At 43.5% G+C, this 12,362-nt stretch overlaps 2 protein-coding genes across 16 annotated transcripts in view; both read left to right on the top strand.

Annotated features, from left to right (window-relative positions):
- Positions 1-2,048, top strand: LOC125377977. Its single transcript, XM_048392350.1, has 2 exons — positions 1-1,508; positions 1,592-2,048. Exon 1 carries the CDS (start codon positions 19-21, stop codon positions 568-570), a length of 552 nt encoding a protein of 183 aa, XP_048248307.1. The 5' UTR covers positions 1-18; the 3' UTR covers positions 571-1,508; positions 1,592-2,048.
- The window catches only part of LOC124152032 (rap guanine nucleotide exchange factor 6-like), a 173,878-nt gene extending 162,912 nt beyond the window's left edge, over positions 1-10,966 (top strand). For 12 of the 15 annotated variants that reach the window (XM_048392335.1, XM_048392344.1, XM_048392336.1 and 9 more), the window contains 3 exons: positions 2,055-2,171; positions 3,379-3,555; positions 6,809-10,966. In XM_048392335.1, the coding sequence (XP_048248292.1) occupies positions 2,055-2,171; positions 3,379-3,555; positions 6,809-6,837 (323 nt within the window). In that variant the 3' untranslated portion in view covers positions 6,838-10,966. The remainder of the gene's footprint in view (positions 1-2,054; positions 2,172-3,378; positions 3,556-6,808) is intronic. The other 3 variants (XM_048392342.1, XM_048392341.1, XM_048392346.1) reach the window with 3 other exon arrangements.
- Positions 10,967-12,362: the final 1,396 nt, after the last annotated feature.

Genomic DNA, 12,362 nt, shown 5'->3' on the forward strand with positions numbered 1-12,362 from the left:
CGGAATCTGTGGGTGGGGATGGAGTTGGACACCAAGGTGAGATGGAATCTGTGGGTGGGGATGGAGTTGGGCATCAAGGTGAGACGGAATCTGTGGGTGGGGATGGAGTTGGGCACCAAGGTGAGACGGAATCTGTGGGTGGGGATGGAGTTGGGCATCAAGGTGAGACGGAATCTGTGGGTGGGGATTGAGTTGGGCATCAAGGTGAGACGGAATCTGTGGGTGGGGATGGAGTTGGGCACCAAGGTGAGACGGAATCTGTGGGTGGGGATGGAATTGGGCATCAAGGTGAGACGGAATCTGTGGGTGGGAATGGAGTTGGGCATCAAGGTGAGACGGAATCTGTGGGTGGGGATTGAGTTGGGCATCAAGGTGAGACGGAATCTGTGGGTGGGGATGGAGTTGGGCATCAAGGTGAGACGGAATCTGTGGGTGGGGATGGAGTTGGGCACCAAGGTGAGACGGAATCTGTGGGTGGGGATTGAGTTGGGCATCAAGGTGAGACGGAATCTGTGGGTGGGGATGGAGTTGGGCACCAAGGTGAGACGGAATCTGTGGGTGGGGATGTAGTTGGGCATCAAGGTGAGACGGAATCTGTGGGTGGGGATGGAGTTGGGCATCAAGGTGAGACGGAATCTGTGGGTGGGGATGGAGTTGGGCATCAAGGTGAGACGGAATCTGTGGGTGGGGATGGAGTTGGGCACCAAGGTGAGACGGAATCTGTGGGTGGGGATTGAGTTGGGCATCAAGGTGAGACGGAATCTGTGGGTGGGGATGGAGTTGGGCACCAAGGTGAGACGGAATCTGTGGGTGGGGATGTAGTTGGGCATCAAGGTGAGACGGAATCTGTGGGTGGGGATGGAGTTGGGCATCAAGGTGAGACGGAATCTGTGGGTGGGGATGGGAGTTGGGCACAAAGGTGAGACAGAATCTGTGGGTGGGGATGGAGTTGGGCATCAAGGTGAGACGGAATCTGTGGGTGGGGATGGAGTTGGGCATCAAGGTGAGACGGAATCTGTGGGTGGGGATGGAGTTGGGCATCAAGGTGAGACGGAATCTGTGGGTGGGGATGGAGTTGGGCATCAAGGTGAGACGGAATCTGTGGGTGGGGATGGAGTTGGGCACCAAGGTGAGACGGAATCTGTGGGTGGGGATTGAGTTGGGCATCAAGGTGAGACGGAATCTGTGGGTGGGGATGGAGTTGGGCACCAAGGTGAGACGGAATCTGTGGGTGGGGATGTAGTTGGGCATCAAGGTGAGACGGAATCTGTGGGTGGGGATGGAGTTGGGCATCAAGGTGAGACGGAATCTGTGGGTGGGGATGGGAGTTGGGCACAAAGGTGAGACAGAATCTGTGGGTGGGGATGGAGTTGGGCATCAAGGTGAGACGGAATCTGTGGGTGGGGATGGAGTTGGGCACAAAGGTGAGACGGAATCTGTGGGTGGGGATGGAGTTGGGCACAAAGGTGAGACGGAATCTGTGGGTGGGGATGGAGTTGGGCATCAAGGTGAGACGGAATCTGTGGGTGGGGATGGAGTTGGGCACAAGGTGAGACGGAATCTGTGGGTGGGGATGGAATTGGGCATCAAGGTGTACTATAGTACACTGACAGCATGGGGCATGGCTCATGCTACCAATCACTGGATTGTCCGGTCCAGACTCCCAATATGTACAGGCCACTATTTTATAGCTGAAATATTGCTGAGTGTGGCAGACAGTTTTCAATGGTTGTTAATTTCTGTGTGAACCAAGATCAATTGCATATTGCTCTTTGATAACGTTGCGCTCCACACGAGGATGAAATAGAATTCTGTCATTTCTTATTCTGTATGGCTGAGGCTGAGGCTCAGGTTAAATTGATACACTTTCTGATTCGTCCATCCAATGTGTCCATCCCACAAACCCAGATGCAATGTGCTACAGGACATTACTAACATATTTTCTCTATTATACATCATATTCTCAGACATGTCATTCTGGCAGCATGCACATGTGTCTTCTCTCTGTTCTTTGCAAACTTTGACTAACTTCATGCTTGCCTGTCTGATTACAGCGCCGATGAACTCTCTCCACCCCCACCATGTTTCCTACCCCCAGGCCCAGATGCCCCGCCCCCCTCTCCCCTCCTACCACACCGTCATGCAGAATGCTCCGCTGTCAGCCCCTGCAGGTGAGTCCCGTGGCATGCACAGACACACCCACCAACCAAGCAGCCTGCATGTGCTGGAGGGAGGGATGTTAACATTTCACTCTCTTTATAACCAACAGACATGCATGGTCAACCCCAATGTATACATGTGTGTGAGTAGATGATGACTAGGCAATAATATGCGTTATATATAGTACTTAGTTTGTTTTGTTTAATTTGCCAAATTAACATATACTACTCAAAAGAAGTTGAGAGCACACTCTGTTATCATATGACTATAGTTAATATGTCATACCATGGCCACATTAGTCACATGACGAAATCCGTTCTTCTTTCACTTCTTTTGAGTAATATATATCAAATTCATAAATGTTCATGAGGTTGATAAAAATAATATGTAGTTTTTAAGAATGTTTGAAAGTTTCATATACTGTATGTCAATACTGAAAATTCCTATGAGTTACCTCCGAGCACCATGGTGCGCACACAGATGATCTGTGTCTTTGGTGTGATGTGTATCATGACATGGATCATTAGCTTTCGATTATGTTAGTCACAAAAGGTTTTTCTATTTCTGAACACAAAGGAACCAACATTGAAGTTTTCATAGGGATCACAAAGATTTGTTACTTGCTCAGCAAGGTTCCATGTTTTCCTGATGTACTCGATGTAGTGTGCCATTCCTAGTGTGTCGTGTTGCCCCTGTGAGTGCTGTAACACCCTGCATGACCGGTATAGAGACGTGCGTACGCCACCCCCATGCATGCAGGTGTCGTGGACACCCAGATGACACCTGACACAGTACAGAGAGTTTACTTGTATTTCACACAGAACCAGGCTGGCTGCAATACTTACACATACACTTTCTGTAGTATATCCTACTACCAGTGTTTGGTTTGGGCTACTAGCGACATCGAAACATGGCTTACCAATCATGCATTCTGCATCGTTCATATTCCATTTTGAATCTTGCTTGAAAAAATGTATGTAGAAATTAAAAATGTGATTTACAATTATGAATTTTATGGTAACTGTAAATTGGTGACCATTTTATTATGTAAGAACAGGAAGGTTGAAGTCTTTAATGTGATAGGAATGAGGAGATTAATGAAGTAAGGCTCTCTACTCTGTGGGTGTTCATCTTTCACAGCTTATGTATGTCTTGAACATGAAACAAGCATGAGATATGTAATAACATCGTGCCTTTTCTCTCCTCCTGTCCTGTCAGCGTCTTGCCATTACAATCCCCCAGCGTATCCCAGCCGGCGGCTGCCACTCCCAGACTACCAGGCGGCTACTCAAATGGCACTTGCACGGCAGAAACAATTATGGCAGGCAGAACGCTCCCGCTCACATGAGGGGGTAGGGTTCTACGAGGAGGGGGATTATGATAACACAGTAGAGGGTATGTGTCCTAGTTCAACACAGGGTATGTGTCCAATGGCTGTGAGAGTGTGTCAGTGGGTCGTATTCTGAAGACGAGTTTGATGCTGGCATCAGAGGATGTGTTACTGTGTGTCAATGGATCATGTTCTAACGAGGGCGTTACACGGGTATCAGAGAATAGTTTCTAGTGATAACGGAGGATGTGTTACTGTGTGTCAATGGATCATGTTCTAAGGAGGGCGTTACACGGGTATCAGAGAATAGGTTCTAGTGATAACGGAGGATGTGTTACTGTGTGTCAGTGGGTCGTGTTCTTAAGGAGGGCATTACATGGTTATAAGAGAGTAGGTTCTAGTGATAACGGAGGATGTGTTACTGTGTGTCAGTGGGTTGTGTTCTTAAGAAGGGCGTTACATGGGTATCAGAGAATAGTTTCTAGTGATAGCAGAGGATGTGTTACTGTGTGTCAATGGATCATGTTCTAAGGATGGCGTTACACGGGTATCAGAGAATAGGTTCTAGTGATAACGGAGGATGTGTTACTGTGTGTCAGTGGGTCGTGTTCTTAAGAAGGGCGTTACATGGGTATCAGAGAAAATGGGTCATGTTCTTAAGGAGGGCGTTACAATGGTATCAGAGAATAGGTTCTAGCAATAACGGAGGATGTGTTACTGTGTGTCAGTGGGTCGTGTTCTTAAGGAGGGCATTACATGGTTATAAGAGAGTAGGTTCTAGTGATAACGGAGGATGTGTTACTGTGTGTCAGTGGGTCGTGTTCTTAAGAAGGGCGTTACATGGGTATCAGAGAAAATGGGTCGTGTTCTTAAGGAGGGCATTACATAGTTATAAGAGAGTAGGTTCTAGTGATAACGGAGGATGTGTTACTGTGTGTCAGTGGGTCGTGTTCTTAAGGAGGGCGTTACACTGGTATAAGAGAGTAGGTTCTAGCAGTAACGGAGGATGTGTTACAATTTGTCAGTGGGTTGTGTTCTTAAGGAGGGCGTTACATGGGTGTCAGAGAGTAGGCTCTACCAATATCGGAGGATGTGTTACTGGGTCCTGTTCTTAAGGAGGGCATTACACGAGTTTCAGAGTGTAGGTTCTATCTATAACAGAGGATGTGTTACTATGTGTCAAGTGGTCCTGTTCTTAAGGAGGGCGTTATCAGGGAATAGGTTCTAGCAATAACAGACGATGTGTTAGTCAGTCGTGTTCTTAGTGAGGGCTTTATGTTTGCATCAGGGAGTAGGTTCTAACAGGTTCCAGCAATTAGGGAGGATGTGTTACTGCAAGTTTGTCAAGTGGTTGTGTTCTTAAGGAGGGCGTTACATGGGTGTCAGAGAGTAGGCTCTACCAATATCGGAGGATGTGTTACTGGGTCCTGTTCTTAAGGAGGGCATTACACGAGTTTCAGAGTGTAGGTTCTATCTATAACAGAGGATGTGTTACTATGTGTCAAGTGGTCCTGTTCTTAAGGAGGGCGTTATCAGGGAATAGGTTCTAGCAATAACAGACGATGTGTTAGTCAGTCGTGTTCTTAGTGAGGGCTTTATGTTTGCATCAGGGAGTAGGTTCTAACAGGTTCTAGCAATTAGGGAGGATGTGTTACTGCAAGTTTGTCAAGTGGTTGTGTTCTTAAGGAGGGCGTTACACGGGTGTCAGAGAGTAGGTTCTACCAATATCGGAGGATGTGTTACTGGGTCCTGTTCTTAAGGAGGGCATTACACGAGTTTCAGAGTGTAGGTTCTATCTATAACAGAGGATGTGTTACTATGTGTCAAGTGGTCCTGTTCTTAAGGAGGGCGTTATCAGGGAATAGGTTCTAGCAATAACAGACGATGTGTTAGTCAGTCGTGTTCTTAGTGAGGGCTTTATGTTTGCATCAGGGAGTAGGTTCTAACAGGTTCCAGCAATTAGGGAGGATGTGTTACTGCAAGTTTGTCAAGTGGTTATGTTCTGAAGAATGTTTGTTTTATGCTGCCTTCAGAGAAAAAAGGTTCTAGAAATAATAGTCTCTTTTCTGTGTTGTAAGGATAACCAGGAACATGTTTGTTTGAGAAAGCAGATGGCAGGTGCTTGTTTAGCAAAATGGCCCAATGCAGCTAAGTTTGCCTTTATTGTGGGATTTTGCCTCAGAGCTGTGTTCATTTTGGATTAGTTTTTCCTTGTTTGGTTCCAAAAGGGATGTAAGGAGGATGTTTTGTATCTTCTATATGAGTGTTGAAAAGATACAAATATGTATTGGTGCTGTTTTGTGTTGAAGTTTTAGACAGGGTAAAAGGTATGGAGATGTTCATACCAGATGTACAGATGCACATGACGGGGAGTAGTCAAGGGGAGACAATAGAGAATATGTTTAGCATGTTTGTGCTGCAGTACGGATTATACTTGTTGGGAGCTGCTTGTTATATGTGTGTGTACTGATTGTTTGGTTGAGGGTCACTCCACAGATGTATTTGTGCTTCGATGTCTGTCATGAAGTGTGTCATAATTTCAGTAAACATGGTTCAAATTTTTTAGCATTTTGTGGTTAGTTTATCAAAACTATATGTTCCCAAAAAATACAAATTAAAAGCTATGAACTTTGATCAAAGAATATTTTATGCCATCCCAGATGATGTATGATAGGTGAGCATGTGCAATTTAGTCAGTATGCAAAGGGACAATTGACAGTCAATGATTGCTGCTTCTGACTGATGGATTTAAGGATTTTATGAGTGTTTCAGGCTATTGCTGAATTTGTACTCTCAGTGCAATGGACCATTTGGTCTATTTTGACCATTGAGTGGACCATTTTGACCACTGAGTGGACCATTTTGACCATTGAGTGGACCATTTTGACCATTGAGTGGATCCTTTTGACCATTGAGTGGATCCTTTTGACCATTGAGTGGACCATTTTGACCATTGAGTTGATAATTTTGACCATTGAGTGGACCATTTTGTGGATGCATGAGGGATGTCATGAATGTTGAGGCTTATTGGTGGATATGTTGTCAATGACAGACTAGAGCATTACTGTTACAGATGGTTGTCATGGCATGTTGGTTATGTCAGTTGTGTTATAGTGCTTTGATAATTATTTCATATTGACAACTTTAATTTTTATTATTCCATGTTGAATGCTAAATGTCAGTGTTGTTCAGCCTCCTTTCTGAATGTAATGATTATTGCAATGTCAATTTTAGTAGTTTGGTTTGGGCCGATTTGGAATGCTACTGATGAAAAAGGGAAGTAAATGTTTCATTTGTGTGTTGTGTTCCTGCTTTCAGATGTGGATGAACAAGTGTCTGCTGTATGAAGACCAGGCCAGTGTATATCACAACCCAAATGGTGCAATTCTTTTCAATCTGTGATACAACTGGCACGGCGGAGTGGCTCCATCTCTCAAGTGTCACATGATCTGGCAAGCCACAGCCATGGAGCCTGAATGGCAGACCCATCCGGGTGGGCAGGGACAGACTACAGTTTAACCACCCGGGTGGGCAGGGACACATGGTTTACCTATCCTGGTGGGCGGGGACACATGGTTTACCTATCCTGGTGGGCGGGGACACATGGTTTACCTATCCTGGTGGGCGGAGACAGACTACAGTTTATCCACCCAGGTGGGCAGGGACACATGGTTTACCTATCCAGGTGGGCAGGGACAGACAACCGTTTATCCACACAGATGGGCAGGGGACAGACTTCAGTTACCCATTTAGATGGGTGGGGGTAGACTTCAGTTTACCCACCCTGGTGGGAAGGGACATATGCCCATCCTAGAGAGTGGGGAGAGACAACAGTTTGCCCACCTGGATGGGAGGGGACATATCGTTTACCCATCCTAGAAGGTGGGGATAGACAACGGTTTGCCCACCTGGATGGGAGGGGACATATGGATTACCCATCCTAGAAGGTGGGGGATAGACAACGGTTTGCCCACCTGGATGGGAGGGGACATATGGTTCACCCATCCTAGAGAGTGGGGAGAGACAACAGTTTGCCCACCTGGATGGGAGGGGACATACTACGGTGCTATGTACAGTTCTCTCAGCCTGCAACTCATCGCAAGCAGCTGACCTTGTAGGAATGTTTCTATACGGAATTTGTGTCGGCGTGGGGAAACTCTGTGATGGTGTGTGTGTAAATATAAGAACAGAGAAACATTGTGGATCTGTTCCAGAAATATGTATACTCATCATAGACTCTTAGCCCAAGGATTGTGACGTGTCAGTGGACAGTGTTTTGTGCTATGTGTGGGCTTATAACCTTAAAGGATCTCGGAACTAATACTGTTTTGAATGGACTCCACCTATCTAACGTGCTAACACAGTTTTCTCATTGGAGCCTCCTGTTGTTGACTGACAGGTTTAAAGCAGCAAATGGCCATGTTTGCAGCCTACTTATGCAAATAGCTAAATTTGCAACAGTTGATAACAATGATCATGCTTGAAGCCACTGACTCACCACATGGTGGTATGATGAAGCAAAATGGCCGTTTGAGACAGTATTTGAAAGGGTTATCTCCCCTTGAACACTTTGAAAATCAAAACCTTTGATAAACATTGGTATGAATCTCACAGCTTTGGACATGGTCCAGACTGACCATTATCAGTGACAATAAAAGCGGGAGATGGGCGGGGACAACAGATGACCTTGGGCAGTGCATTATGTACAGATTGACTGTCTGCTCGCTAAATGTAGTCATTTCACATACCAGACGGGATATTGCATTTGTTTGTTACATTGTAGCAAACTACATTACACTTGCAAATCTATGCAAGATATCAAGGAGGGCTGGGCCACGCCTATGGGCAAAGATGTTCAGAGTTTTAGAATTGTTTTTATATCATTGATTTATATAGATTAACCCTATAATGGAAACTGTTCGGATTGCTATCAGCCAGATGATGCAGAAATGGGAAATTCGTAATATTTTTGTAAACTGAAGCGAACAAATCTTTTGGTATCAGACATGAAATATTTCAGAGTTGTATGTAGTATCTTTATTGTAAACTTGGTCACATGAATGTACAGATATCTCATATTCTTAATTCCAACTGTGCTACTATGTATTTGTATACAGATAAAACCTATTGAGCTGCCCTACATTCACTTTGCTGTATACTGTATTCATGATGGCTGATTATCTTGAATGTCCCCCATATCTCGAAATTGAGATATGTTCCCTGATTAATGATAATGCAGTTTGACCGTATGATTTATAAACATGATTTATAGACAATGTCGATAAAACCTGGAGTGGTGATCTGAACAGTTGCCGTTGTATGGAAAAAAACAATGGACATTAGTTTCTGATGTTACGGGATCAATTTAGTTTGATTATCATTATAATAAGATATTATTTTTTATTCTCATCATTTAAATAGGATGGAATAAATCTGATTTGTTTCCAACTACAGTCGAACACCATTCCCACCAAAAGTAGAGTTCTTAAGTCATAAATGATGGAATAGTTTCGACTTCTGTGTTTCTCAGGGTTGAGAAGCTGTCCTAACATGGTTATGTATATGATGTAATAAATTAACAATATTTGATTCTCAAGGAAATCATGACTCCTGCAGAATGATATTCTATCAAAAACTCAATGTTCTTGCCATTGAACATAGAAGAAGTTATGTTAAAGTATGATTTGTCTTCCTTTTCTCCTAGAAATCACCTTCTGTCCCTGGAATGAAAGATGTTGAGTTGTTCAGCTTTCTGTAGCTAACATTCAGGACTAGATATGTAGGCTATAGCAGTACTGAGACACCATTCTGACTGGGTTCTTCCTGTACAATTCTTGTAGCTTGATTAGAACTGCATTTCTACAGCATTTAATGAGTCATATATGACAAACATGGGCATACAAGTCATGTATATCATTCAGTCATCAAACATTGACCGTGTGATCTTGTGTTCGCTATGTAAGGATGTATGGTTGAGTATCTAGTCTATAAAGGGATACTTTCTGAGTAGAATTTCCTTTTATTCGATATGGTAGCTGATTTTAGGGGTTTAATTTAGCGTGTGCATGTTGTTTGGCAAAGAGTGGTATCTTTTTATATAAGTAATCAGCAAGTTACTGAAAATACGAAATTAGGATAACAAAGCAATTTGAATCATTCCATTACTTTACAAATGATCGGAGAAGCATTTAATTTGCAAGCACATGCTTTTAAAATGTTAAAAGTGTATTTCCCAAAATGAGAGGTAGAACTACATATGCATATTCAATTTCATGAAAAGAGGTTTCATTCTTATAAATACATCATGTTAACAGTGACTGTTGTCATTAATGGTATCCGGTACTCTGGCAGTATCTGGGACAAACTCTTGATTTGTATTAAGGATGTGAACAACAGATTAAATGTCTTCGAGACATACATTTGTTTGATACAGAAACTGAATTTTTTACTCATTTTTACATTTGTTTGATACAGAAACTACATTTTTTACTCTTTACCAACAACAATTTCGTGCAGGTATGTCAGACGGTTACACGATGTGAACCTCTCGCGCTATTATTCTGGTATTGATATGTTATTGAAGAAAGTAATCATTATGATATGTTACCATAATATTTCATCCAGTTTGATCTCAAGGTTTTAGTAAACCTTTTCTAGTTTTTGAAACACTACTGTATGATGAGTAAGGGACCTGTAGGTTTGAGAGAATTTAGCCAGGAAGGAGGGTGGAAGTCTATAAGGTGGTAGATGCAATAGGTAGATGCAGGTAGCTATGCTGTTTTTAGCATGGGTGTTTGTTGGAGAAGAAGAAGTTTGTTTCATTGTTTCTTACAATGTGCCAAAAGTTCACAATAGCGAATGCTGTTTGAAAATGTTAAGTTTGGTTGTTTTAAAGTTTATGATCTCCCGTGAATGGTTGTTAATGCAGTGGGATGCTCTGGTGAAGGACTGTTATTTTTATGGCCAAAAATCAAGCTAATTGTATAAGAAATAAGATTGGTCTCTTCGGTGGATAATTTCAACAATATTGGTATCTTTTTGTTTAGGATATGCTCATTTTGTTTTGACTTTGTCGGATTGAATAATAATTAAATGGAAATGTTGTACAATTTTAGTCTCTTAAAAGGAATCAATGCACCTCTTTACAAGGCACTCCTAGGTTATGTTCTTTTGTGTGATACTTGCACCAAAATTAACATCACAAGCTGAATTACTGATAAAAGATAGGAGCTTGTGAGATGCATCCCACTGTGTTATAGTGTCAAAGGGAGACAACTACCATAGGTATGGCCTAGCTCCAGTTGTATGTGTTCAAGCAATTTTCCTTCACCCAGTCTGATCTAGCAATTGTGTAGTATAATTTCATGTACATTCTCATTTGTTCAAGGCATATTATACATTGTCTTTTTTATCAGTGTCTTGTACAGAATTTACGTATGCTTTAACTGTGAATAAAACACTCAAGGTAGAGAAATATACCCTGTGTCCGTGTGCTTCATTATGTGAGTGAGTGAGTGGGTGGGTGAGTATGTATGTTTTACACTGCTTTGAGCAATATTTCAGCATGGTGCCAATGTAGGGAATCGAACCCGGGTCTTTGGCATGACAAGCGAAGACTTCAACAACTAGCCAAACCTCCCTCTCTCCCAGATTCTCTTGCCATGAAAACACCATCCCCTCTCCCAGAGTCTCTCACCACAACAACACCCACCCCCCTCCCAGAGCCTCTCACCATAATATCCTCCCCCACCTAGAGTCTCTAACCACAACATCCTGCCCCTTATGGAGTCCCTCACCCAACAACACTTTCCCCCTTCCAGAATTTCTCCCCACAACACACTTCCCCCCTCCCTGTCTCTCACCAACCCCAACCCGCCCCCCGAGTCTCTCCCCACAACAACATCCTCCCACTCCCAGAGTCTCTCCCCACAACAACACCCCCTCCAAGAGCCTCTCCCCACAACGACATCCTGCCCCCTTTCAGAGTCTCTCACAACACCCCCCCCCCCCCCCCCCCCCCCACACCACCACCACCACCACCACCACAACATCCTCTCCCCTGCCAGAGTCTCTCTTACCACAACAAATCCCAACCCCTCCTTCTCTTCCCCCCCCCCCCCCCCCCCCCCCCCCCCCCCAAGCGCCTCTAACGACAAGGCCCTCGTGAGTAAGATCATTGTCCAGTCTAACTATACGTTGTTTGGTTTTCGATGGGACAGTGTTAGGCGCTCAGCTTATTCAAACAAGTGTGACCTTAACATTAAACACATGACCTTTCGTCAGACTCTATACCAAGTTGACATGGTAATAGGAACCTAGGTATTTCGTTACACATATATTGTAGGTTTAGTTGACATGTTCATTTGACCTGACATTAAGCTTCGAGTTGCCCTGATAATATGACACCTTTGAAATGCCAGCTCTGAGTTGGTGTCATTAACAGGGGCCACATAAAACCACACTCTCCAAAAACGTTGGGGACATTCGAAAATAACAATTGACCACAGAAATGCAAGGCGGTATAACTTGACAACATGACATTATACTTGCGAATCCTCTTCCTCTATTACATCATTGCCATAAATTCTGTATTATGGCTGCAATCACAGATTTTCAACAGACGTCCTCTTCACTGTCAACTATGCATGGCCGACAATGATGTACAAGAAGCTGTTCAACACTTGCAAAATGGCAAGTGTTTCTATCATTGTGAAACTTTGGTTAGAGGGAGGTGCAGACCTACCAACAAATCATGATATATGTATTCAAGGCAGTGCAATCTAACATCAATCAGACCAAACGCTTTGTCTAATTTATCTTGTTTCTTCTATATTTGTTTCTTGCTTATCTTGTCATTCCTTATTGTACTTGT

Source organism: Haliotis rufescens, unplaced genomic scaffold (assembly GCF_023055435.1).
Source record: "Haliotis rufescens isolate VD_foot unplaced genomic scaffold, xgHalRufe1.0.p SCAF_11, whole genome shotgun sequence".
In the NCBI taxonomy this organism is placed as follows: domain Eukaryota; kingdom Metazoa; phylum Mollusca; class Gastropoda; order Lepetellida; family Haliotidae; genus Haliotis; species Haliotis rufescens.